Source organism: Marmota monax, unplaced genomic scaffold, assembly GCF_021218885.2.
Source record: "Marmota monax isolate L192 unplaced genomic scaffold, Marmota_monax_Labrador192_F-V1.1 WCK01_AAM20220418_F8-fsc00014, whole genome shotgun sequence".
In the NCBI taxonomy this organism is placed as follows: domain Eukaryota; kingdom Metazoa; phylum Chordata; class Mammalia; order Rodentia; family Sciuridae; genus Marmota; species Marmota monax.
The window spans coordinates 37777530-37805137 of NW_026695222.1; the positions used below are offsets into that span (position 1 = coordinate 37777530).

Consider the following 27608-nt stretch of genomic DNA (forward strand, 5'->3'; position numbering starts at 1 on the left):
CATATAAGTCCTAAACACATTTTGTTAGATTTCTAAGTATTCTTGTTTTGGGTGTTACCATACATGACTTTTAAAAAGTGTTCATATTTTTTATTTTTCATGGCCTGTATACATAATGGCCTTTGTATACGGACCTTGTGTCTCACAGCCGTGATAAGCACACTTCCTGATCTAGACGGGTTTCGGGTTCCTTGGAGTGCCCCATGGAGAGGGCTATCTGGAGGGGGAGTTTTCTGCTTCACATGCCCCATTGGTGGGACTGCGGGCTTCCGGGGAGTGGTCACTAGGAGTGGTAGGAGCAACCTCCTTGCTTTGCTCTTGAGTCTTTCTAAATATGAAGATTTTGGTTTATTTAAGTTTTGATGAGATGCTCTTCACCAAGTGAGTCCCTTCCTTTCCTGGTTGGCTGGGAGGTTTTGATCGTGAACGGGTGTCGGGGTTTGGGCACTGATTTTTTGCTTCTCATGTGGCTCCTCTTGGTCAGTCATCACAGGGAATCGTCTTGACCACTCGTTGTTCACAGTGCCAAACTGTACGTGACTTTAACCATTTTAAGGGTAAGCTCCATTAAGCACATTCACACTGCTGCGTGACCACCTCTATCATCCAACTCCGGAACCTTCCACCTTCCCAAACAGAACTCTGTGCCTTAAGCATGACTTCCCACTCACCTGTCCCGTGCCCCCTGGAAACCACGTTCTGCCCTCTGTCCCCATGAATGTGACTCCTCTCGCGCCCGTGGTGAAGAGCGTTGGTTCCTGTCTGATGCGGAGCCGGCCACGCGTCCCTGGGATAAACCTCGCGGGCTGTGCATTTACTGTGTATGACCCGCTAATATGTCATCGGGAGTTTTCCGTCTGGTCTTGCTATCGGTTAATACTGTCCCCGTGAAGCGCGTGGGGAGGACTGCCTACCAGAGTTCTTAGAAGGGGCCGTGGGGACAGCAGTCCTCCTTTGAAGGCCTGATGGGACCCTCCTGTGAAGCCCTCGGGCGCGGGGTTCGTGAGGCTCTGGCGAGGTGCCTCAGTTCTTCTTGAGTAACTTTGGCAGTCTGCCTTGTGTGGTCAAGCTTGGGGCCTAGACTGCTGACGGGGCTCCTCATGACCCTTTTCCATTCCTGAGGCTGACAACAGGCCTTCCCCTTCCTGGGTCAGCACAGCTGGGAGTGTGTGACGTTGCTGTTCCTGGAACGTCAGCTTCGGTTTCACGGCGCTTCTGTTGACGTTGTGACCTGTTTTATTTCTAACCTTCCTTCTTCCTTCCCTGCTCGCTAGGAGATTAATTTGCCCCCTTTTCCTACATTTCTTAAGGTGTAAGCTTATATTGTTGATTTAAGACCTTTGTTCTTTTCTAATGTAAACAATTAATGCTATAAAATTCCTCCTAAGCGTTACATCGGTGGCGTCTCAGATCTTTTGAAATTCTTATGCTTATTTAGTTAAAGAGATTTCTGATTTCAGTTGCAACTCCCTCTTTGACCTTTGTGGTATTTAGAAATGTGTTTATAAGTTTCCAAACGTCTGGGTATTTTCCAGATACCGTTTGGTTATCCATCTCTAACTTCATCCTGCGACACTCAGAGAACTCTTGGGTTCGTGTCAGGTCTGGCTCAGCCTGTGGGGCGGAGGTCGTGCCTGTGGGCAGCTCATGGGCTCTGCTGTTGCTGGGCAGTTGTGCTAGGCCCCCTGGCTGGAGGGGTGGCACTCTGGAGTCCTAGTTGTGGTTGGTTCTTTAGCACATCTTCTTTTTCCCTTGTTTGTCTTCCGCCCATCCCACGAGGGTCCCCTCCTCAGGAGCACGGTCACTGTGGCTCCTTCCTCTGGCCCTCCAGGAGAGGTGCATTTCCTGGCTGGCCTGGGGCGCACTTGTGCTGCTTCCCGAGCATTCTGAGTGCCGCTGTGGCGCCTGGCGCTGAGGCCCATGGCGGCTGCGGGGTTTTCCTGCAGCAGGCATCCGCCCCGGGCGGGCTCACCATCTGTCGGTGGCAGTTGCAAAGTGAGTCCTGGCTTTGCGTCCTCTGCCAGGCTGCTCGGCTCTTCCCCAGGAGAGCGCTGTCCAGGGTGAGTCCTGGTCCTGGTGGCAGTTCTGGGTCCTTTAGGTGTCTTCCACGCGGGTCCCTCAGGGCAATCCCAGGCTGTGTGTGGGTTCAGGTCAGGGGACCCTCGTTCTGACCCTCTCCTCTCAGACTCCTCCACACTCTCCATGTCTGGCTCCTTTTCTCGGTCGGCTGGCTAGGAAGCCAAGGCGCACGGGCTGTTTCCCGTTGACTTCTCAGGCCCAGCTGTGGGTGCTTTTCCTGTAGTGTCGCTGCGGGACCGTCCATCTGCCCCCCCCCCCACCGGGTGCTCAGCCTGAGGAGGGCTGCTGGTGCCCGGCTGAGCCTGGTGCTCCTTCCACCTGGCCTGCTCTGAAGGCTGTTTCCGGAAGCTGCTCTTTCCTTCCCAGCGGGTCACATCTTCCTATTTCTTTCCGTATCTGGCAGTTTTTTACTCACAGGGACGTTGTAGAGGCCACATCACGAAGCCTCTGGGTTCTGTTATCTTCCTCTGAAGAGTGCTGGTTCTCCCCTGGGCCGGCGGTCCAGTGCAGACCACCCATCCTGTGCTGTGCAGGCTTGATTTCTGCTTCCCAAGTGCAGATGTTAGTGCAGATCACAAGTGAAGGCCCAGGAGGGCTCCTCTGAGGTCTCTCTGGATCAGGGATTTGCTTCAGGCCTGCTGGGCCTCACTCTGGGCGTGGTCCTCCCTCTGAGCTCACTTCCTGGCCCCTCTGCTGCAGGCGTGGTGTGCCCACAGGCCTCTTCTCCAGCTCCAGCCTCTATGAATGCCCACTGCTTTCTGGCCAGCCTCTCATGGGGTTGGTCTGCACACAGCCCAGCGGCCCGGCACCCACAGGAAAGCCCTGCCTAGGCCTCTGAGCTGGCCCCTGCAGGTCCCTCTCCCACCTTACTCTGCAAGGTCCCCTCTCTGGGGGTCCCGTCCCGAGCTATGCCTCCTCAGCTTGTGGAGCCGCATCTGGCCCAGACTCCATCAGGAGAACCCAGGATGCGAGGGTCATGGAGGTCTCCTTGGTGCCCCTACTGTGGGGAGCACAGTCTAAGGCCTGTCCAGAGTCTGCATAGGACACCTGGCACACCGTGTGGGTTTTATGGTTGTTTATGGCAGAAGAGCTAGTCCAGGACCCCAAACGCAGGCCTCTGTACACTTTCAACACTGCTTTAAGCACTCAAAAATATCTGAGGCAGCTTAAGATGAAAGACTTCAGGTCAAAGGAATTATTAAAACAGTGTTGCAAGAGAATACATAGCAAAGAAACATAATTACCTTAGAAACAAAGTCAGGGACAGCGCCGCGTTGAGTAAATCTTACACCCAGGCTTATAAAAAAGAGCAGCATTGTTTGGACTTTAAAACATTTTTAGCCCCTTGTCTGTGAAAAGGTGAATTTATTGTAAATTTCAATAACTTTCCTTTGACGTATTTAAAGGTTAAGAGCGTCCTTCGGCGAGCTTTGTGTTCTTGGAACTTAAAACAGCTCCTCTATTTAAAAAGACACCACTCGGTTCTGCCCCTCGAGGTTGGAAGAGCACTGGCACTTTTCAGAAATGACCTGTTTGGGATGACCGACTGCTCACGGCAGGCCTACCGATGCTGTGTCGGGAGCATGATTTCCCTGCTCCAAGGGTCCAGGAGCGACACAAAGCACGTCTGGGTCCTGTCATTGGGAGCCCATCCACCGTCTGGGGCTGTGCTGGTCTGGAGCCAGGCAAGGGCTGGCTCATTTGTACGCCTGTCTCCTCGGGCCCTGCGCCCAGCAGGATGTGCACAGTAGGAAGCAGCTGTCGAGGTCACTATTTATTGCCTGGAGGGGAAGAGGGAGCCTTCGCATCTGTCTGATAGACCTGGATCTGACAGGATCCCTGCGCCCCAGGCACTGGCCACTGGCCTCTCCTGGCACCCTCCAAGGACAGAGTAGCCAGCATGGGCAGATCCTGTCCAGCCCAGAGCCCTTCCTGCACGGGGCAGCCTGGACCTCTTCTCTGATCGGAAGCGCAGCGGGGACCCTGCCTGGATCCCGCTTGGCCAGGATCAGCCACCTTCCTGCGTAAGAGACAGGCAGACAATGGAAGAAGGAAAAGTTCGTTTCGTGCTATTTGATCAAATGGGGGAGAAGCAGCTGGATGCCTCTCTGTGGGCCCCTCAGAAGCCCTTCCAGTTCACAGAAATGAAAGTCAGGTGGCCCCTAGGCAGGTCGGCCATGTGCTCAGCCAGGGAAAGCCAGAATGTCAGGCACTTCCTAGGGCCTGTCCCCAGCCTGGAGGGGAGCCGCGTTCAGAAAGGCAGTTATCAGGAAGCTGCTCTTAGTTCCAAATGGAGTCTGCCTCACCCAGACTGTCATCAGTAAAGGGACCCCAGGACCTCACCTGGTGCCCCCCCCCACCACTGACGGGCCTGGGGAGCGGGCTTCCCCAGGGAAAAGCACTCAGATTTCTCTGATGCCAGCTCTGGGGGCCTCACCACTCACCAAGTGGTCTCCAGGGCATCTTCCCCTGAGAGCAGGTCAGGAGGGAGGCCCCATGTCCCTGTAGGATGGACAAGAGCACCCTGGAGTAAGGGCTGAGCAATGCTGTGTCCCTGTGCTGGCAGCCATGCTCATAAGAGGCAGGGCGGGATGGCTGTCCCCATGGTCCCTCAGTCCCCACAGGCCCATCATGCAGAGATGAACTGCACCTCAGGGGACTAGAGCCACTGCACAGGGCTGGACTGCTTCTGAGGAGATGGGCAGACCAGGGACCTGGTACCAGGGCCTGGGCTCAGAGGACGCTCCAGCCCCCTGCACTGTCAGGCCCAGGCAGCTGCTCAGACACTGACGTGGTGATGTGGGGTCAGCACAGGTGCCTCAAGCTGAGGACGGCGTTTCTGGAACCGTGAGCAAGGCGCCTCCAGGGCCCCATGCTGTCAGACCTGCCTGCAGACGGGAAGCCGGTAATTGCCGGGCTCTCAGGCAGGTTAATGCCGGTTAAACTTCCTGTGATTAATTTTCCTGACAGCTTGTTTAAAAGGAGCCTAATGTATTAAAAATACCTGCATTTGTCAGATCAGCTGGAGATGTTCAGAAAGCTCCCAGACAAACCCGCCAGGGACAGACATTCAAGATGGGAAAGCTCAGCCCCCACCTTTTGTGCCAGTCACAGGCCGTGGAAACCGGGGCTCTCAGAGCACTCAGCCCAGCCTCCTCGGCTGCAGTAACAGCGAGACCAGCTCCAGCCAAGGACACTCGTCCTCCCTCAGCTCTGTGTGTCCCTTTGACACTGACAGCCCAGGTGCAGGGCGTCACAGGCCATGCTCCCTCCAGCTCTGGTGGCTCCGGGCATCGTGGGCCCCTGGCCACATCTCTCCAGCCTCTGCCCCGGCTACACATCATCTCCTCCTCTGAGTGTCTGTCTTCTGAGGACACGGTCATGGACTTGGGAGGGTCACCTCAGACCCTGCAAAGATGTCTTACATCTGCAAAGACCCTTTTCCCACATAAGGTCACACTCAGGGGTTCCATGGCAGATATATGGTGGGGGTCCCTAATCACCCTTCAAAGGGACACACAGAGTGGGGCCAGGCAGCCCCTGCCGGGCCACAAGAACTCACTGCCGTGCTTGTCTGTCTGGCCTTGCCAGGCACAGGAAACCCGCTGTTCCCCAGGGCACATGCCAAGGCTTACGGCTCCCGTGCAGAGCTGGCGCTGACCCGCTCAACGATTGCGAGGGCCCGGATGTAGATCACAAAGCTCCCATCCAGGCCTGACACCATGCCCAGAGCTGTCCCCGGGACCAGCCGAGATGGGACCTGGATCTGGGCATCCTTCTGGCCTCCCCACCCAGGTGAAGTAGCGGGGGAGGTGGGGAAGTAGGGGGGAGTTGGGGCAGGAGGTGATCTCCTGGCCCAGGGTCTCATTCAGCCCCATGGTGGCTATGGAGCTGCCCATCATACCGCTGAGCTGCAGGATGTGGCTGCTGCCTCCTGGCCTGGACACCATGCTGGGCAGTGCCCTCACATCAGTCCTGCCCACCTTCTCAGTCTCACTCCCAGTCCTGAGTGCCGGCAAGGCCCTTGGGCGACTCAGGAGGAGGCAGAAGGAGCCTGGAGCTGGCCACAAGCCTCCTCCCTAGGACATGTTGGCACCCTCTGCCCACAGCTGCTGCTGGGTTTGTCTCTGCCTGAGCCTCCTGCCCCCTAGGGCCTGCTGTGGCAAGGGGTCCCCCCAGTTGCAGCCCCTGAGTGCTGCCCTAGCCTGACCGGCTGTCCCTCCTGCACACACCTGGCACCTGCAGGCACTTACATGGAGACCCCTGGAGACCCCTAGGACCTTGGTTGCTCTCCCACTGGGATCACACCGTGCCTTCTGCCCAAGCAGCTGGTGCCCAAGGCAAAGCCTGGCTGCCTGCTGCCCGTTGCTGGGCCTCGGTGCTCTGAGAGGCTTGCAGACCCAGCAGCCCTTGCGCAGCATTGGAGTGTCACCCCTCAGCACTGGAATGCTGTTCCTCTGAGCCCTGTTCAGAAATGGGCTCCGTGGGGAACCGGTGGTCCAAGCACCAGAGCTTACCAGGAGTGGACACTGAGACTCAGCAGGGCTGTCACCACCTGGAGTTGGTGTCCTTCCCTAGAAACAGGACCCACCCAGCAGGCAGGTCTGGCACCAGCTTCTACCTGATTAAGGCTGCTGGAGTTCAGTGAAGTGGCCTTGTCAAGTGTCCACCACAGGCTGGCTACTGGGCAGTGGTTCTGAACCCCAGCCCCAGCACAGGGCTGCAGCTGGGCATGGGCTTCCAAGAGGAGAGGCTGGGTCCTGCAAAGGGCCTCACTGTTTACAGAGCCAGCATGGCAAAGCCTCAGGCTGGGACGGCAGATCCCACCTTCAGGGCCTGGCATTGTGTGTTGGGTGGGCTTGGGCGCATGCATGATGACCTGTCTGCCTCCACAGAGTCACACACCATAGTTCCACTGCCCCAGTGCCCTGTGCTCCACCTGTCAACCCCCCTCCAACTCCTGGCCACCTCTGACCTTGTCATTGCCTGTAGCTTTTCTTTTTGCAGAGTGTGGTCCAGTTGGAGGCCTTTTGGGTGGGCCTCTTGATGAGCACTGCCACTTCAGGCTACTCCCTGTCTTATCAGGGCTTGCTGAATTAGACTTGTGGCCTAGAAGGTAGCTGCCCAGGGGGGTGGGGCAGGTAGGATAGGCTCTCTCCTGTGCGCCCCTCCCTCCTGTGCCCTCTTCCTGTTCTCTTGAACATGACGTTTGCAGAGCCAGCGTTTTTTTATTTTACAAAAGTCCAGTTTATCGGGACATTTTTCATTCGTGGACCAGGCTCTCTATTGTCGGAAGCCCACTGGCAGCCCACCTCACCTTTCCTCCCGGTTGTTACCGAGAAGTCTCGTCACTTGCCTTTCATATGCAGGTCTGGGACCATCTGGAAGCTGGCTTTCTGATGGTTGACCCGTTTTTCACGTCTGGTGGCCGATTGTCTCAGCGCCACGTGTGGAATAGAGGCCTTTTCTCCACCTGCTGCCTTCTCCCCTCTGTCAGTGACCCTCGGCCACACTTGGGTCCGTGGCAGGCTCTCAGTCCTGTCCCCCTGACACCTACCTCCATCAGCCAGCACCACGCCGTCGTGACCGCTGGGGCTGAGAGGGGCTCGTCGGTCTATTTATTTATTCAGTACAAGGGATTCAACCCAGGTCCCTTAACCATGGCCCATCCTCAGCCTTCTTAGGTTTTTATTCTGCGACAGCGTCCCACGAAGTTGCTGAGGCTCACCTCGAACTTGCAGTCCTCCTGCCGGAGCTGCTAGGCTTCCAGGTGTGCACCACCACACCCAGCCAGAGCGGCTCTTGGAATCGGGTGGCCTCCGTCTTCAACTTTGTTCCCCTTCAGTAGCGTGTTGACTATTCAGGGTTTTTTCCTCCTTCAACATAAGCTTCACAATCTGTTGTTGGTATCTGTTTTAGTCAGACTTTTCACTGCTGTGAGCAAAAGACCTGACAAGGTTGATTTTACTAGAGGAAGAGTTTATTTGGGGACTCAGGTTTCAGAGGTCTCAGTCCATAGACAGCCAGCTCCATTCCTCAGGGTTCGAGGTGAGGCTGAACATGGTGGTGGAAGAGTGTGGTGGAGGGAAGCAGCTCACATGATGATCAGGAAACAGAGGGACTTCACTTGCCAGATACAAAATACATACCCCAAAGGCACACCCCCACGCCACCTCCTCCAGCCACCCTCTGCCCACACTTAGTTAGCACTCAGTTAATTCCTATCGGGACTAATTTGCTGATTAGGTTAAGGCTCTTGTAACCCGATCATTTCACCTCTAAACCTTCTTGCATTTTCTCATTATGAGCTTTTGGGGGACACCTCACATCCCAACCATCCACAAAATGACTTCCTGGATTTTTATCAGGATTGAGTTGAATCTGTGCAGTGACTTTGGAAGAATTCACACATAATGTTGAGTCATCCTATCCATGAACATGGATTATCTGTCCATTTATTTAGATTCTTGATCTAAGCATCAGAATTTTGTAGTTTTCCTTCTAGATTCTGTACATATTTTGTTAGATTTCCACCTAAAGTATTTCATCTTTTTGGTGCTGTTATAAATGGCATTCTGTTTTAAGTTTCAAATTCTAATTGTTTATTGATGGTATATAGGAAAGCAATCGACTTGTATGTTGACCTTATATCCTGCAAGTTGGGTAATGTTGTTTATTGGCTCCAAGAGTTTGTTCATTCTCTGGTACTTTCTGCATACATCCTCTGGTCATCTGCAAACAGTTTTTCTTCTTTCCTAAGACATGCACATACCTTTCACTTCCCTCTCTCTTCCTATCTTGCTGGGCAGGACTTCCGGTACAAGGTTGAGCAGGGCAGTGCTAGGGGATATCCGTACCTTGTTTCTGACTCTAGTGGGAAGTTTTGAGTTGCTCACTGTTGGTGAGACCACAGCTGTGGGGTTCTGCGGATGTCCTTCACCAGGTTCAGAAAGTTGTTCTCTTCCTAGCTTGCTAAAAGGTCTGTTGGGAATGCGTATGCCATTTTGTCACCTCATCACCTGGTGGGAAGGTTTGGAGTTGTCGGTCTAGCCAGAGGCTGGGGCTCTTCACAGTCCCTGCCCTATGTTGAGGAGGCTGCAGTGGTCAGGGAAGCCCTTTCCAGGCCCACAACAGACCTAAGTCTATGCCACCAATCGCAGGCACCTGGCCACCTGCCCTGCATCAGATCTCGGCCTAACAGGGGTCCATTTTTTTTTTAAATTTTTTTTTTTGAAAGAAAGGAATGATAGGACAGTGGTTAGAGGGAGGATATGGGAATCAAGAGTTTTTGTTTTGTTTTTTTTTTAAAGAGAGAAAGAGAGAATTTTTAATATTTATGTTTTAGTTTTCGGCGGACACAACATCTTTGTCTGTCTGTGGTGCTGAGGATCGAACCCGGGCCGCACGCATGCCAGGCGAGCGCACTACCGTTTGAGCCACATCCCCAGCCCTGGGGTCCATTTTTGAGGCTGGTGGAGGAAGGCAGAAAAGAGGAGGGTGTGAGAGGGCTGGCGGAGGTGGCAAGATCGAGGACAGAAGACTCTGGTGTCCCTTTCTCTGCAAAGAAGATCCATGAAGTCCTGGGTGCGGCCAGCCCACCTCACCTTCAGGCAGATGGAAGGAAGCTGAGCCCTGCTGCTAAGGGGCAGTTCTTCAGTCAGTGTTTAGAACGAGTAGCTCACCTTGACCTTGTGCAGATTCTTACACACTCTGTACAGGTATATAAGAATCAAGGGTGGGGGCTTGGGATGTGGCTCAAGTGGTAGCACGCTCGCCTGGCATGCATGAGGCACTGGGTTCGATCCTCAGCACCACATTAATATAAAACATAAAACTGAAAAATTTCACATAAAACTGAAAAATTCACATAAAGCTGAAAAATTAAAAGTGTTCACATAAAACTGAAAAATTAAAAAAAAAAAATCAAGGGTGACCCTGAGGCCCCGAGTCTTCGCTGACCGGTCTCTAGGGTAGAGGCCAAATCACCACACACCAAGGCCAAGTGCTGCCACGGAGCTGCAGGGTGGACACCACCTTGAAATCATTCTGCAAGGCTTCCAAGAGCCCCCAGAGCTGCCCTGTCCACAATGGCCACTAGTCTGAGTGGAGATGAACTTAAAAATAAAGCACACATGATTTCCAAGAGTCAACACGAAAGGAATGATGTAGATACCTCGTAATACTTCTGCAGGTTGGAACAAGAAGACCTGTCTACTGAGTAAAATAAGATACATTATCAAGACCATTTCCACCAGTTCTTCCTGCTCTTGTGGACAGCTGCTTGCTTGCCCTCCGTGCAGCCTGCCTCCTGCTCTTGTGCCTGCGAAGTTTCCACTGGTCACCTTGGCCTTCAGGCTGCGGCCTCCCCCGGCAGCGTCCTTCTGCCCTGAAGGCTGGTAATACACCCTCTACCCTCCATTCCTCCAGCCCAGGCCCATCTCAAGGCAGGACGCCCTCCTAATGGGCACTCCTCACTAGGTCCAAGCACCTGTGTTGAGTGATATGAACACAGCCTGTCCCCAGACGGCACTGGGGCAGCAACTGAGAAGGACCGTGCAGATGCACAGGGGAAGGAGCCAGCCCTCCTGCTCCACCGGCTCCTGCCAGACTGGGGCAGCCTTTTATCCGGGTGCATGGGTCACCACCTGGCCTGCTGGTTCCTCTGAAGCAGACCTCCAGAGGAGGTGGTACCACAGGTCAGTCTGTCCCTGTCTGATTGTGACAAACAGCCCGGTGGCCTGGCCGGCCCCACTCGCAGCCATTCAGCCTGCCTGGCCGCAGAGGAGGCAGACGGGCCGCGAGCACGTGGAAGGCTGGCGGGGAAGAAGATGAATGCCTCATTTGCTTCCCTCAAAGCCTGGTGGCATTTAACTGAGATTTTTGAGATTGCGTCTCTGCCACAAAAAAACCCCAATGCACAGCCTCCGGGCTCTCGGTCTTACAAATGAGCCAATTATGTCTTTGTGACAAACACATTATTAGGAGGGGGAGAGGTTCCTCTTGTGGGTGGGGAGGATGCAGAGGGAAGTGGTCTCCGCGCAGGGAACAGCCTCCTCCAGCTGCTCTGCAGGGTGCGCCAAGACCCCTGGAGGGCAGAGGGCAGGGGCAGCCCCCACCCACTGTGAGGCGCTGCAGGTGGCTGACATGGGGACCAAGCCCATGTGCACCGGAGGTAAGCCACCGCCAGTGGCTACAGGAATGGAGGGTAGAGGACGGATTAATCAGCCTTCAGGGCGGAAGGACGCTGCGGGGGGAGGCCCCAGCCTGAAGGCCCATGGTGACCGTGGAAGAGATAAGTCACGGCTTCAAGTCTGCTGCAGAGGGTCTGGTCGGAACCCCAGGCCTGAATTCAGTCTTCAGGCGTTCCTGACACTGCAGTCTTGTCCACAGGAGGTGACCACCAGCTAAATCTGTTCATTTCTTCCCTCATAGAGGAGCCAGTGTGAGTTGGTTACCCACTGGGCTGCCAGCTCAGTGGGAAGGTCATTCTGGGACTTTTCCATCAGTGTGGAGCCTGGGCTAGAACCTGGGGTTGCAGGTGCTGGGCGGGTAGCTGGGGGCCACGGGGCTGCTCTGCCCGTGCCCAGCCCAGGTGGAGCCAGATGAGAGCCCGAGTCTGGGACACTGCACTTGGCGCGGGGAGGCCCTGGGAGCGAGGAGTCAGAGCCTTGCTGAACCCTGGGACACAATTGGCTGGAAGGCGTCTGACTACCTGTCTTCGGAAAGCTGAGGGTAAAGCCCTCTCCTGGCTCAGACCCCAGTTTGCACTCAGAATCTCCGGGACAGCTCGCCCTGCCAGGTGGCCAAGGTTGGAGGAGCAGGAATACGGGGCCCTGGCTATTGGAGGTCAGACTCAGCCCAAGGCCCCTTCCCATGGCAACATCTGCAGGGGCCTGGCAGGCAGATCCCAGGGGACCACCCAAGACCCCATCAGAGGGTGTGTGGGCTCTGGCCAGAACCACACTAGGCAGCAGGTGCTGAACCAAACGTCCTCCAGAGCTACCTGGCGGGACCCTGCTCTCAGGGCCACTGGGATCAGGCAGCCACCGGGTGTTTACATATCAGAGTGGCCTGCACGGCCTGGGTGCGTCAACAGCAAAACGGGTGAAAATGGGGGCTCACACACATACACTCACACACACAGGCACACACGTGTACACAGACAGAGACACCTGGGCACACACAGCCCTGGGCACCCGGGACCACAGAGACCTGAATGTACACAGTCACACCAGGGACATATGTGTACAGACAGACACACCCGGGCACACATAGCCCTGGGCACCCGGGGACCTCAGAGACCTGCATGTACACAGTCACACGCAGGCACACACGTGTGCACAGACAGACACACCTGGGCACCCGGGGACCACAGAGACATGCATGTACACAGTCACACGCAGGCACACATGTGTGCAGAGACAGGCACACCTGGGAACACATAGCCCTGGGTACCCGGGGACCACAGAGACCCACATGTACACAGTCACACGCAGGCACACATGTGTGCAGAGACAGGCACACCTGGGAACACATAGCCCTGGGCACCCGGAGACCACAGAGACCCACATGTACACAGTCACACGCAGGCACACATGTGTGCAGAGACAGGCACACCTGGGAACACACAGCCCTGGGTACCCGGGGACCACAGAGACCCACATGTACACAGTCACACGCAGGCACACATGTGTGCAGAGACAGACACACCTGGGCACACATAGTCCTGGGCGCCTGGGACCACAGAGACCTGCATGTACACAGTCACACACAGGGACACACGTGTGCCAACATAAGTTCTCCAGGAGAATGGCTGCACTGACCACCCCCCTACCCCATGGACGTCCTGAAGACGCAGCCCAAGTGCTCAGCGTGCTGCTGTGGATTGTGCTCTATGGCCGCTGTGGCCTGGGAGAAATTGTAGACCAAGGCCCTCAAGAGCCTACGAGTGGCCATTTCAAAGGCACCAAAGCAGAATCATCTCCCTGTGTGTGCGGCCGTGGTGGCAGGCCAGGGCCTGGTCCCTGAAGGACCCTGGTAGGTGAGCCAGGCCACCTCTCACCTGGAGCAAAGCTCCCTAGGAGGCAGGCGGGTCCAGGCTGAGGGTCAACAAGGTCGAGGGCTGCGGAACCCTTTGCGCCTGAGGCTCTCACCCATCAGCGGGGGTAGCACCCACCTTGGCTGCAGGGGGAGGTGCCGTGGTCCTCTCTCCTGCGGCTCTGCAGGTAGATCCCTGTGAGCGTGGCTGGGAGGCCACAGCGCGGCGGCTGACTGAGTCCCACTGAGGGGAACAGGTCTCATTGTGCGCACTCCTTGGACATGGCTGACGAGGTCGTCTGGCAGGGGTGCCTGGCAGCCGGTGACACCCAGTGGAAATCAGGAGCCACGTGCCTGCGGGAAGGGATTTGCCCACCAGGGGAAGGGTCTCTATGGGGCATTTCCAGGGGAGGAGATGCCAGCTACCAGGTGGGACGGTCAGCATGAGGTGCTCGGGCAAGTCTCATCTGATGCAGAGCGACCAGGCCAGCAGGGCCCTGACCTCCAGTGTGACCAGGCCCCCTAGGCAGGAGGAGATGGACGAAGCCAGGGGGCGGCTCCTTTGGGCAGACCCATCCTGGGGCCGTCTTAAGCCACAGGATGGCGGGGGGGGGGGGCTTTCTTAGCCTGACAGCTCTCCCCCCAGGGTCCCCACGATGGCCTGGGGCCCTGTTGGCCACACGCTGCCTGCAGGGCCCATGGCCACCCGGGGATGGTTGGTCACTGCCAAAGGCCCCTGGTGGTGAGGAGAGAGGCGGGTGGGGACCGTGTTCCTTGCCATCTGCAGCTGGCCTCCCTCTGCACACGCGCCACAGTGAGGCTCCTCCATTTCTGCTCCTCCCTGTCTCACCCACACGAGGCACAGGCTGTGGGCCCTTCTCGGTCCCTGGCTATTTTGGCCCTGAGTTTTCCAGGACAGACAGTGCTGGGGTGAGTACCCAGTGTCTGTCCCATGGTCCAGAAGTCAAGCCTGCAGGACAGGGGACGGTGGCCTGGGCCCAGGAGTGAAGTCCACCCGGCCTACTGCTGTGGCCCACCTGCCCCTTCACACGTGATCTCAGGCCATGTTTGGGCTACAGTGACCAGTTGAATAGTTTGGGCAGAGACCACCTGGCCCACAAAGCCAAAATCAGTGACTTCTGGCCTTTACAGGAAACATCTGTGGACCCCTGCCCCAGGACACATGTCCAGTGGAAGGACAGGGTTGGGATGGGCAAATGATGGACAACATTGGGGTGACCCCTCACCACGACTCCCCAGCTTCTCAGCCTTGCAGTAGTGGCAGGAACATGGCCTGGGCCTTCTGAGCCCCCTCAGGGAAGCGAGGCTGAGTGCTGGGCACAGCCTGCCCTGAGGGGGGACCCCCGGCCTGCCCTCTTCCCAGTGTCTAGAAACAAAGCCTGGGCATGTCCCATCCAGAGTCCCCACCTCACACCCAAATGCACCGAGGAGAACCATGAGCATAGAAAATCGTTAAATACGAGATAGAACCCTCCTTGTCTGCGAAGGTAAAGAAGAGCCCGTGTGGCCGTGACAGACAAGTGGGCATGGCCTCCAGTGGTCTGCGTGGAGAGGGAGGCTGCCGTGAACTGGGAGAGCACCCTGCAGCCCCTCTGGGCCACGTGCCCCGGGGGCTTCCCGCAGCCAGCGGGGCCTGTGTGGGGGCAGTGCCCTGGCTCCTGGTTGCTCTCAGGGCACCTTCCTACAGCCCAGGGGACGGGGGACAGAGGCACCATGTCACGTATCCCAGGGGAGACCCCATGCCTGGTCATCTTGGGAAGAGACGGGGCCCAGTTTTGTCTGAGTTGGATCCAGTACCCCTGCACTGAGGGCTCTGCGGGACGTGGGTGCCCACTCCCAGCCCTCCCTACTCACACCAGCCACCCCAAAGCCTCTTCCGGCAAGAGAGGACACGTGGCTCTGTGTCCACCTTAATCAGATTCACCTAAGCAGGACGGAGGGCTAATTCTACTGACAGGCACGGAGAGGCTGGGGAGCCGGATGTCCACGGGGAGCACAGGACCAGCCTTGCCGGTGGAAGGCAATTAGATGTTGGGAGGAACAGGATACTTGCTGCCCACACAACTACGTGGCAAGAAAACACTCAAAACTGTGGGGCTGGTGGTTCAGCTGCCAGTGGCCACGGGAGCCAGAGAACCCCAGCAACCAGCCGTGGGTGGCAGGAGTGGGCAGCCATATCCCTGTCCTTTTCCAAATGTGTATGTGACATGCACAGTGAAGTCCTGCCTCCCCATCCCAGCTGAGGACTTGGCGCAACTCCGGGAAGCCCTCGGCCCCACGCCGGGTCCTGGCCCTCCTGGCCTGGAGCAGGGAGCCTCAGCAGGGCTTGGGTAGTTCAGCTTCTGCCTGGGCTCGGGGCGTGGCTCTGCACCCCCACGCTGAGTGAGTCACCCCACTTTTAATCCTTCAGACTCAAATTGATGCCCTACAGTTAAAAAATATGGACAGGGCTGGGGCTGCAGCCCAGCGGCCGAGCGCTCCCCTAGCACGTGTGAGGCCTGGGCTCCACCCTTGGCACCACACAAAAATAAAGACGTGCTCCCCATCTACAACTGCAAAGAGGTTTAAAGGAAGAGGGAGGGAGGGAATGCAGACAAGGCTCCTCCAGCTCCTCCTCCTGGCTGGGCGCAGCAGCCAGTTCCTAGGGGCTGGGAGGCCAGGCGGACTCCTCCATGGGGAAAAGGGCGGGGCCAGCCTGAGGGTGGTCAGCCCACCCCAGCCCTGACCAGCTGAGAGTGGAGCACCCTAGAGGGACGCGGAGCCCTGGTCGGAGAGACACAGCCGGTGGCAGCTTCCTTCCCGCTGCGGCTCCAGGCTGTGGGTCAGAGGTGGGGCCAGGGCCTGGGCGGAGGCGCCCCCCCCCCCAGCTAGAGCACTCTCCTGGGCTGGGAGCATCCTGCCCTGCTGACGCCAAGCGCCCATGTGCGGGCAGCGTCTGTCCACCTTGAAGGTGCTGGGAAGACCCACAGCCACTTTCCGCCCTGGCTGCTGCTCCGCACAGTGTCAAGGTCTCTGGATAGCCTTGTCCAGGCCCCACACCCACCCCTCCCCGCCAGGGAGGCCCTTCCCGAGGGCTTAGGGTTCGGCACAGGTGGAGGAGGCCAGGGCTGTGGGAAAGGCCATTTCCCTAATCCGATTGAGGCCTCTGTGCCGAGCTAGTGGTCTCCCAGCAGCCAGGCTGGTGCCAGGCCAGCAGCACAGACAGGAGCAGACAGGATGTGGCTTCTGAGGGTTTTCTGTTCTGCCAATTCTCGCTCAGATGGTGGCCGCTGTGGCTCCAGCTCTCAGGAGCCCACGTCCAGGGCCGCCAGCTGTGCGGAGGTGGGGAGGGCCGTCCTGCAGAGGGCCCAGGCTGCTCACCGCTCCAGCCTGGAGAAGGGCCTGCCAGCTCCCTGCCCCCTCCAGCCAGTCTGCCCTTTGCGAAGGGACTGTCCATGGTGCTGACCTCCCAAGGCTCCTGGGGCTGTGGCGTCTCTAGACTGGGAGCCCAGGCACTGTGCTACCCTGGTCCAGAGATTCCAAACTGGAGGAGGAGGACAGCAGGTGGGGCGGAGGGGGGGGAGGACAGGAGAGAAGTAGGTAGAGGCTTCTGGGCAGGTGCCCAGGAAGGACACCCCGGGAAGAGGGGTGGGTGTGCCCCTGCAGGCCACAGCAGGGCAGTAACAGCTCCCGCGGGCAGAGCATCTCCTGGGTCCCCAGGAAGGCGGCTGAGGTGGCGGCAGCTTCTACCTCACAGGGTTGACACATGTCCACTAAGGGGGTCCAGCAAGCCACCCCAGTGGTGACCACAGTGTGTGGTATCAGCATGGACGGAGGTGGAAGCTAGGGAATCCAAACGTTATTTCCATATTGAGCCCGGATCTGTGCACCAGAGCTCCGGCGGTGGGGTGGACAGGTTGAAACAGGCCGCAGAGCTGGAAGCTGCCCGTGGACCGCAGGGCCCCTGGGGTAAGAGGCCGCATCCTCTCCTACTCCGCCTGACGCTGGCTCGGAGATGCCAGTGGCTTCTGTGAGTGGAGGGTCAGACCCAGGACCCCTTCCTGGAGGCATCCACCAGGCTCCTCCTGGACCCAGGTCTGTGGTCACTGCTGACTGAACAGCAAGGCAGGCTTGATTTGACCTGTCCTGATTGCGAGGCTAGTGTCCACTGAGGTCGTGCACCCCTGCTGGGCTGAGAATCCCACGACTTTGGCTTCCTGGTCTGGCAGCATGGAGTGTGAGCCGCGGCCCCTCAAATGTCCGCACAGAAACTGGGGCAGCACAGCGTCCCAGGCTGGCCCCTCCTGAGCCACCTAGAACAAGGTCATTCTTACACCTTCAGTCCTCCCGCTGGACACCCACTCACACAGGATCCTGCCCTCAGGCATCTGTGGCTCTCTGGGCTGCCTTTCTTTCCCTCCCCACCCCAGTCCTTCTCGGAGGACCATCTCACTCCTGGGAGATCCTGGCCTGTGACACCTTGAGCGACCCCTTCTTGCTCTCCAGACACTAGCATCCCACCTCTCAAGTGAGAATAGACCAGCAGCACGTGGACTCCTTCTGCCCAATGTCCTCCCTGTCCAGGAAGGAGTGGTGGCCTGGGAGGCTCTGGTGTGACCACGGGGCTATTGCTCACCCTGGGGCACCTGTCACAGGAACTGCCTGAGAGAGGCAACCCAGCCACCTCTGTGCCTCTGTCTGATGTTGTGGAGGCCACTTGGACTGACCGAGCTCCCTCCGGCTCCAACTGCACAGGAACCGAGAGCCTCCCGCTGTCACCCACCCACCCGCTCGGCCTGGTGGGCTCTCTGCAGAGCCAGGCTGTGTGCCCGAGGGCCACACGTGAGCCTCCACACTGCACGCTGCCCAGGCTCACTCTTTCCTAAGCCACAGTCGCAGCCACCTGTCCCACGGTGTGACAGACACAACTGGCTGGCCAGCCTCAACGGTGGCCTGTGAGCTCCGCACAGCTTTCCACTTCAACCAAGCCTGCACCTTGACACCCCTGGCCTCAGTGTGGTGGAGGAGGAGAACGGGCAGTCGCAAGACCCTGGACTTGCCCTGGGTCAGCATTTAGAGGGGCACCGAGCCAGCCTGGCAGGGGCTGGCCATCTACTCTTGGGGCCATGGTGTGTCCCAGTCTGACTGTCCCCATGTGGGAGGCCTCTTGTCCCCCGCTGCCTCTGCAGGGCCCTGAAAACCTCCTGAGCCCTGTTTGGAGCTTCACCCTCACGTAGGAGGTTGCTGAGCCTCGAGGCAGACAGCGGGTGGGACTGTCTCTCCATCTATACGCAAGAGCAAAAGGCCCCGCTGCAAAACAAGCCGGAGTTCCTCGTCTGCAGAGGATGGCCGATGGCAGTGGACCGCCCACCCCGTGTCTGTGGCTGTGTCAGGTCTCCCACCTGCCTGTGCGCCTCTCCTGTGGGCAGACATGCTGAGGGCAACCTCACGAACCCACCCGTGAAGGAGGCCCCCACAAGCTCAGACCCACACCCCGCTCCAGCTGACCCTGAACTCCTCTTTACCATTTAACCCTTTCACTCCACCTCTCTCCTGCCCCCAAAAGTCCACATGAAGGCGAGGACAGAGGCATCGCTCAGAGCGGCCCATGCCAGCTCCCCACCCTGAGGCCGCGCCTGCCCCGCGCCAGCACCCTGGGACAACCCTGGTGTGTCGGAGGTCAGAGGTGCTCTTGGCACTTGAGTGAGTAGTTGTTAGTCTCCCTTTTAGAAAGGAGACCGTGAGGCTGGAGTCTACCCAGGACGTGTCCAGGGCCCAGCTAGCCAGAGGACAGGCTGGGGCTTCCTGCGGGCTGGGTGCAGTCCGCACGGTAAAGGCCGTGTGTGACAAGCCACAGGGGTGAAAGCCACAGTTCCTCCCTCAGCAGGGAGGCCCACTCGCCCACTGACCGCCCACCCCACTCTGCGCTGCAGGCTTCACAATCAGGCAAGACACATAAAATCCAGCCGCCTGGGGAGGAAGGACGGCATTGCCTGCTCTCCACCAAGATGGCCGCACTGCCGAGAACCGACTCCTCCAGAAAAATCAGGCCAGAGTTAAAGGATGCAGAAACGCAGAATGCACGATTGTGATGTCGCACTACAAAAATCAGTTGTTCCCATTCGCTAACAGTGAGCCAGCTAGAAAGTCATCAGGAGAGCAGTTCATGTGTAGTAGCTACCAAACCAGGTAAAACGAAGTCCCCGGGGGTCAGTGTGACCAGGGAGAGAAAGGTCTGCACAGCTGCAAACACAGAGGAACCGAGAACAGTGGGAAGGGGTCCGTGGTCGGGATGGCAGGAATCCCTGCTGCTAAACGCCCAGGCAACCTTCAGATCAGGGCAAATCCTCCCAAACTCCCACTGACGTTTTTCACAGAAATGAAGAAACGACCCTGGGAGGCCCCGAACCGCCCACGGAGCAGAGCTGAGGCCCCACGGCCCTCATCGCAGACCACACCACAGAGCGGCCCAGTGGGTGGCACAGCGTGGCGCTGGCACAGAACCAGGCCCACACGGGAGAGACAGAGAGCTCGGGGACCCAGCCCCACGCGTGTGGTCGGCAGACAGAGAGGCGGGCAGCAAGGCACGACGGCCAGGTCCCTGCGGTCAGTGGTGCTGGGAAGACAGTCCATGTGCAGAAGAACAGGGTCCCACCGTCTCTCTCGCCACATGGGAAAGAACTTGCAGCGGGTCACAGAGCTGAGCGCGAGGCCCGGAGACAGGCGGGTGCCGGAGGAGACTCAGGCGCATGTCCCCAGCACGGGTCCTGGTTTCTGGGCTGTGTCACCAAAAACATAAGAGACAAAAGCAAAAATAAGTAAGAACACCTAAAATTCAAAAGTTTCTGCACAGCACAGGAAGGACTGCAGCGGAAGGCGTGTGCAGCCTGGGAGGAGACGCAGGCAGGCTGTGGATCTGCCGAGGTGACCTCCAAACAGGCAAGGACCTCGTACCACTCCTCAGCCAAGAGCCAGCGTGGGGAGGACTCCTGAGGCCACGCTCCGTGAGGACACCAGATGGCCAGAAGGTAGGAGGAAAGGCGGCCGGCATCATACATCAGGCAAATGCAAACCAAAAGCACAGCAAGACGTGACTCACAGTGAGGGCATGGAACAGGTGGCCGCCCCTGGGAGTGTGCAGAGGGGAGTGCCACCACGGTGCTGGTACAAAGGTATATTGTACCGCCTTCAGGGAAAGCAACACGGGGATTCCTTAGGAGCTTAGAGCAGTCTAGGACCAGGTGGTCTCACTGTCGAGTAGCTATCCACTTGTGGCAGGGACGTTTGCCCCTGTGCTCACCACAGCCAAGACGTGGGGTGATGGTGAGAAAAGGTGGAACACTACTCAGCCCTAAAAAAGAAGGAGATGCTGCCACTTGGGGTAATGTGGGTAAATCTGAAGGAGATGACGCTAAGTGACAGAAGCCGACATGGCAAGGAGACTGCGTGACCGCACTTGAAAAGTCGTCTCAGAAACATGCAGGATGGCAGCTACCGGGGGCTGGGGCTGCATAACGGGTCTGTTGGTGAGGAGTTGAGCTCTCGGGGTTGCGAGGTGCATGCATCTGGGATTGTGCACATTGGCTAAGAGAGCCGGTCCCGATGGCCTGATCACAGAAAGGGGATGACTGCCTGCCGTGGCGGGTGATTGGCTTGACGGTGGTGACCCATTCACAGACACAAATGTCAAAATGTACCCTGAATACAGACAGCGGTTGTTGGTCCCCGCTAACAGTCAGTGGAGCCTGGCAAAGGGGCGGGAAATGGCAGGGGAGACATCCGGGTGCATGTGAGACCTCTGTGATCTCTGCTATGATCGTTCCAGTCTTCTTTCCACCTGGACTCTCTTGGTGCTGGACCTCTGAGCTGGGGCACAAGTTCCAGGAAATAAGTCAACCTGTCTTCAGCAGGGAAAGGAATACGCATTCTGTTCAAGAAACAATACAAGTCTAGGAGTAACAGCTGCAGGCACAGTGGGATCCAGGGGCTCCCAGGTGTCACGAGTGGTTTTCTCTCCCCAGTGCCGGCTTCATTCCTAGGCACTTCTCCCCAGCGGCTGCAAGATGGAGTCTGCAGCCACAAGTGCTGTTTCCAGTTCAATGAGCCCAGGGCAAAGCCTGTGTCCTGCATCAGACTAATGTGATCGGTGCTGAGATGACAGCGCAGTGGTCACGTGTCTGATGAGGGCCAGTCCAGGGCTTCGGAAACGTGCTGGTGGCCATTTCCCTATGGGGAGTGGGCAGCTCCCCAGGAAAGGAGACAGAGAGAGCAAGGGCCCTGTGGCCCAGTGCCCACCGCCATGTTAGTGTCCTGTTGCCTGGGGACCAGGAGTAGGGACCGGACGCGTGCAGGAGGGGGCCTTCCTCCCAGCCACGCCCTCCTGCTCCTCTTCAACCAGCCCCAGAAGGGAGGCTGGAGGGGCAGCTCCCTGGCGGAGGGCAGGGCTGTCCACACACCAGGTCAGAAGGTCACTCCCCCACACCCCAGCAGCTTGTCCCCCGTTAGGCAGAGTTTGAGCCAACGGGCCCAGGGTGGGCTCAGGCCTCCTCTCCCTGAAGGCGCCAAGCCCTCCTGAGTGGGGTCTGGAGCTGCCGTGCGGGGACAGGGCCTTCAGGGTTGCTTTGGCCAATGCACAAGAGGCTCAGAGAGTGAACCTGTCCATGTTCTAGAAAATTCCAGCATTTCTGGGCAGCTGTTCTGGGTCTCCATGTTCCCTCCCCTCCTTCACAGGTCATGGCCATTACTGTCCTCCACAAAGGGCACCAGGCCCGGCACTGAGGCCACTGCTGGCCAGCACCTACCTCTCATTCCCACTGGGGCACGCCCACTGGTGTGCTCTATTCCCGTGAGGAGTGGTGCCTCCAATTCAGGAGGTGGCATGGCCACTCTCCTCCCTGGACAGGCCTGGCCATTAGTTAAACAGATGCCCATGAAGGCAGTCTCAGCCTGCATCAAATCCAGGTCCTGCCACCTCTGAGCCGGTGGCCTAGGCTGGTCCTTGGTCTCTGGGACTCCGTGTCCCCAGGGGAGGTTGGAGGTTGGAGGTGTGGATGGGGCCAGGTGCTGGGAAGAAGGGCTGATGCTTCCAGCCTGAGAGGCAGCGGGTGGGGTGACGGTCCACCTAGGGTGACGTGAGCGGTCAGCACACAGGGTGGGACCTGTCTCCGTGGAGCAGCCACATAGGTGGGGCTGCAGCTGTGGACGTGACCTGCCCAGACCTGGGAGCCAGGTCAGGTGGGGCGGGCTGGGGACACTGACGGGGAGTCGGCTCGGGGCTGGGGGTCGGGGCACTGGAGGGCCAGGCCGCCTGGCCCTGTGTGGGTGGAGCGCCTCCCACTGCAGGCCCGGCTGGCCTCCTGCCCAGGCTGACGCCCACCCTTGCTCCCTGCAGATCAACACCTTCATGTCCTTCGTGTTCCCCATGGTGGTCATCTCGGTCCTGAACACCGTCATCGCCAACAAGCTGACCATCATGGTGCGCCAGGCCGCCGAGCAGGGCCGGGTGAGCACGGTGGGCGCCCAGCACAGCACCTTCAGCCTGTCCGTCGAGCCCGGCAGGATCCAGGCCCTGCGGCACGGCGTCCGGGTCCTACGTAGGTGACCGTGGGCCCTGGGGTGGGACCCAGAGTGGAGCAGGGCTGGGGGACATGGGACAGAAGCCAGGGCGGACGCCCGGCCGGGTGCTCTCCCTGCCTTCTCTCCTTCTCGCCCCCCCAGCCCGTGGGGCGGGGCCTCTTGCTCACAGTCAAGAGGGCAGCAGAGGTGGAGGCCAGCCCTGCGCGCTGGGGACAGGGGCTCTGGGGATGCAAGCTGGGCCCCGGCACTTTCAGACAGCGATGAGCCGGAAGAAGGAATCAAAGCCAGTGACGTGGCCCCGGGGCGGGAGCTCGGGGAGTCCCCCCAGCTCAGCTGAGGACAGCTGTGCCGAGGCCCTGGGTCGGGGGTTCTGCGCGGAGGGCGGGCTGCATCCTGCTCCTGCACCTCGGGGTGACTGCAGGTGTGAAGCGAAGGAGTCAGGGAGGACCCTCATTCCAGGTGCCTGGACCGCATTTCCGTTTGCCAAAACCAAACCTCAGCTCCTTCCTGGTCCCGGCCCCTCAGATTTGTTCCGGAGTGTGGCCAGGTCTCCGGGGACTTGCCCTGTTGAGTCCCAAGCGCAGCCACTGCCTTGCTGGCAGGGAACCTGAAGGCCAGCCCTGCAGCCCCGCAGCCCAGAGCCTCCCGCCCAGGAGCTGGGGCAGGGCTCACGTGGGGGCCCAGGCTATGCCCAGAAGCAGCACCTGTGGAGAGGACTTTTCCAAACGCTACGTCCCCTGGAAGGCACTGCCCCCACCTCAGTCTCCCGGTCACTGAAGCAGAGTGACGGGGACCTGGTCCTGAGAAGGGGTCTGAGGGCTGCCATCAGAGGAGCCCTGGCTGGAGCAGCCAGGGGCACCCCGGCCCAGGCAGAGCCACCCTGGGGATGTCACTGGTGGCGATCCCATCAGTGCCCTGCAGGTAGCCCGCGGTGGGCTCTGCGGTCAACACGAGGGTCTCCATCTCGTCCTTCTTTTGCAAGGCTGTTCTTGCTCCTCAAGGTCCTTTGAGATTCCTCATGAATGTCAGGACTGGACTTGATGGGATCGTGGTGAGCCGACAGCTCGCTCTGGTAGCCCGGGCAGCTTAGGAACATGTCCCCCTCTGGGCGCTTGGGACATCTTCCTGCATCTCTTTGAGGCCCCGCTCTGTCCCTCAGGCGCTGTGGTCATCGCCTTTGTGGTCTGCTGGCTGCCTTACCACGTGCGGCGCCTCATGTTCTGCTACATCTCTGATGAGCAGTGGACCCCGTGAGTGCTTGGGCCCCGAGTGGGCACCCCCAGGGCAGGTGGAGTGGGCAGCACAGGGCAGGGCTGGGCTGGGCAGGAGAGGCTGTGGAGGGCGGTCAGGCAGAGGGGCAGCAGACCCTAAGAATCCTGCCACATTTACATTAGGTTTGAAGGGGCAGCTGTTGGGCCACCACAACCTGGGCTGGACCCAGGGACTCAATGGAGTCACACTCGTGGCTGTGACTTGGCACAGCTAATAACTGTGGACACAGGAGCAGGAATCAGGGGGAGGCAGACATACTTAGCTCCCCAGAAGCCAGTCACCTGGGAAACCTGCAGGCATCCCGACACCTGGGTTCTCCAGGGGACTGGTCACGGAGGCACACGAGGTGCCCGCTATCTGGCAGGCAGCAGCGTTCTGGGCTCCAGATGGAGGAGAAGGTGTGTGGCATACTCCCTACGTGTTCGGAGAGTTAAGGTGCAGAGCCTCCCACCCAGCGGTGGTGAGGTCCTGAGCCACACACCCACCAGCAGGCCTTTCTGAGGCCACCGCCATGGCTGCAGTGTACACTGTCCCATGCACGTCAGGGCTGCCAGGTCCGCTGGTGACAGGTCCTTCAGCCTAATGGGCACCCCTGGGTCAGCATGCCTGGGGTGGGACAGAGCAGGGAGGAGAGGGCAGGCCCAGGAAAGGCTGCTGAAACTCCCACCCAGCGGGGAGCGAGACGCCCTGGGGGGCAGGCGAGCTGAGGTGAGCCGTCCTGGCCAGGCTGCAAGTTAGGCTGGGGGTCAGCCAGGCCTTGGGTGCTGGGCTACAGGACAGTCCAGGTGGGCTGCAGGAGAGGTGAGGACCAGGATAAACGGAGCCCCTCCTGAAGAGGCCAGGTCCAGGCAGGAGTGCAGGAGCCAGACCCAGGTCTATTACCAGGCATCCAAGCAGAACAGTACACCTGCGCTGGCCGCGCCTTGCCTGCGGGCGGCAGGATCTGAGCACTTCTCACCCCCAGGTTCCTCTACGACTTCTACCACTACTTCTTCATGCTGACCAACGCACTCTTCTATGTCAGCTCCACCGTCAACCCCATCCTCTACAACCTGGTCTCCGCCAACTTCCGTGAGATCTTCCTGTCCACCCTGGCCTGCCTCTGTCCCACATGGCGGCGCAGGAGGAAGGGGCCAACCTTCTCCAGGAAGCCCAACAGTGTGTCCAGCAACCACGCCTACTCCAGCAGCGCCACCCGGGAGACACTGTACTAGGGTCCAGCGGGAGCTTCGAGGCCTAAGGAGGCTGGGAGCAGGCGGCAGCCCCACCCAGGGCCTCCAGGGCCCGGGCAGCGGCCAGCTCGCCTGGGCCTGGGCCCAGCACCCTCACCACAGAGGCTTCTTTCCCCAACCCCATCCCCGCTTCTTCATCCCCTGCCTTTAAAAGCCAGATGGAGACTTTGTTCACCTCCCAGATCCAAAATCAGCCTTTCACAGGACAGCCAGTGCTCAGTGGGGGGGCAGCTTCTTTGTCTCCAGGTTAATGGATGGCCAGAAAGGACATGAAAGGAGCCCCCGGGCCCGGCCTGGGCAGCTGGGCTGTGTCTCCCCAGGGTGCTTCAGTGCACGCACTAGGTCTCACCACAGGACCCCAGCCACCGCCCACCCCAGGGGTGAACTGCCAGGAGAGGTCACCCAGCCCGGCATGGGCTCCATCCTGGCCTCCCTCTGCCTCTGGTTCAGGGTGAGTCCATTTCAAGGTCCAGTAAGTGCCACATCCTGGGCCTCACACCCAGACCCTTCCGTGGGGTCAGACCAGCCCCTGATACTCTTCTTCAGGCCTGGGGACCATGCTGGGTGTGAGGGGACCCCTCCTACTTGCCCTCACCCTGGTGACCACAGAAGAAGCTCAGGCTCCAACTGATACGTCCATAAAGAGCCAGCCTGGACTCTCCAGCCCAGGGCCTCCCCCCCTCCTGCTGGCCTGACCTTTCCCTGGGGGCCCTGCAGGGACATCCTGCAGGAGGGGCCGAGACCCCACAGGTGCAGAGGGAATTGCAGATCGGGGTGTCTGCCTCTCCCCAGGTGTCCTGGTCATTCAGCGCACTCGGAGCCTCGAGTCTCGGACAAACCCGAGCAGGCTGAGGACCGGCAGGCAGCAGCCTGGGATGGCTTTGGGGGCAGGGGGTGGCCTAAGCAGTGGGAGGGCATAGGCCAGGGCTGCTGGGACCATGTCCTGTGTAAGGTGCCAGGTGCCCAGGGCTGGCTGCAGGTCAGGAGCCCGCTCCAGGCACCCTGCTGGCCAGCAGCCCGAGGCTGAGACACGGTTCATTTGTCACCAGCCGCCAGGCAGCAGCCCTGGCCCCAGGCTCCGGCGCCTGGAAGAGCCTGCCAGCGGGCGCCTCCCTGGTCCCTAGGAGCTGTCTCCAAACAGGACAGAACCTGCCCAGGCCCCCTGCCGAGAAGGTTCCTGAGCCCTGAGACAGATCCCAGGATGAGCTGCCTGGACCAGCAGGTGCAAAGTGCCAGGAAGCAAGACGGAGCCCGTTTAAAAGTAGCTTCTGCCGTCTTGGGTCCCCTTGCCCAGGAGGGGAACAGGTGGATGGGCAGACAGGCTGCAAAGCAGCACTGTCTTGGGACACAGGGATCCCGCTGTGGCCACCCGGCTCAGGCCACTCTGCTATCAACTGGAGTGCTCTTTGGACCCCACGGAATCCCGCTGTAAGCCCCGTGACCTTTCAGGTCACCAAGGGCAGGCCTAGGCAAGTCAGGCCCATCTGCTCCTTCACCCCAGTGCCCACCACAAGGTCTGCCCTGCCCGCTCTGGGGTTCTGGGGTCAGGGCAGCACCACCCTAGGCAGTGGTGGGTGAGGCTGGGCGCTGGCACCAGACATCTGAGCACACTCACACAGTCCACCCAGAGACCCCTCCCGGACTGCAGATGTTGGCATGACTCCTCTGAGCCTCAGACTCCCGTCCAGGAGCAGACCTGACCATCCCACCTCAGACTGCTGGGACTGTCCTGGAGACAGGAGGGACACACCCCTGAGATAAGGCCCAGTCCACCAGAGCACTGGAGGCGGGTCTGCATGGAGGGTCTGGGCTGTGACCAGTGTCTGGCCAGGTCATCATCTCAGTCCTGAGTGCTGAACGTGGGTGGGCACGTGTCCATGCAGTGCCACACGCGCCCGTGACACTGATGGGATCCCAGCCCTGAGTGCTGTGGGCATGTCTCCCACAGAGACCAGAGTCCCATGAGCCCAGTGTTGATGGCAAAACCCACTGTGTAACTCCAGTGTCCCTCGGAATGTCCCCACCCCACCACTCTGCAGTTGAAGAAGCCCCCATATCTCAATAAAGGACCCTGTGGACCCCAAGTTGGACTTTTCTGTTGAGGGCCTCCGCCCACATCCCCTCTCTCACTCACTCGGTCCCATGGCGATGGCTCTGGCAGAGCCCTGCTTGGCATTCTTTTTTTTTTTTAAAAAAACCAAGTGGTAATTTTTTTAATATCATTTTTATTGTTGTTGTTTATTTTTTATTTGGTGATGGGGATTGAACTCAGGACCTCATGCATGCAAGGCAGGCACTTTACCACTGAGCTATCTCCCCAGCCCCTGCTTGGCATTCTTACCAAGATGCATGGGCTGAGGACTCGGCTGGGGACCTGCCAGGGTGAGCACAGAGCCCCCCGCCCCCTCCCCA

General features: G+C 58.9%; 1 protein-coding gene across 1 annotated transcript in view; it reads left to right on the forward strand.

The window, feature by feature from the left end:
- Positions 1 to 27280, forward strand: part of Ntsr1 (neurotensin receptor 1) — a 35941-nt gene extending 8661 nt beyond the window's left edge. The window contains exons 2-4 of the mRNA XM_046433539.2: positions 22508 to 22709; positions 23852 to 23942; positions 24929 to 27280. Of these exons, the coding sequence (XP_046289495.1) occupies positions 22508 to 22709; positions 23852 to 23942; positions 24929 to 25178 (543 nt within the window). The 3' untranslated portion in view covers positions 25179 to 27280. The remainder of the gene's footprint in view (positions 1 to 22507; positions 22710 to 23851; positions 23943 to 24928) is intronic.
- Positions 27281 to 27608: the final 328 nt, after the last annotated feature.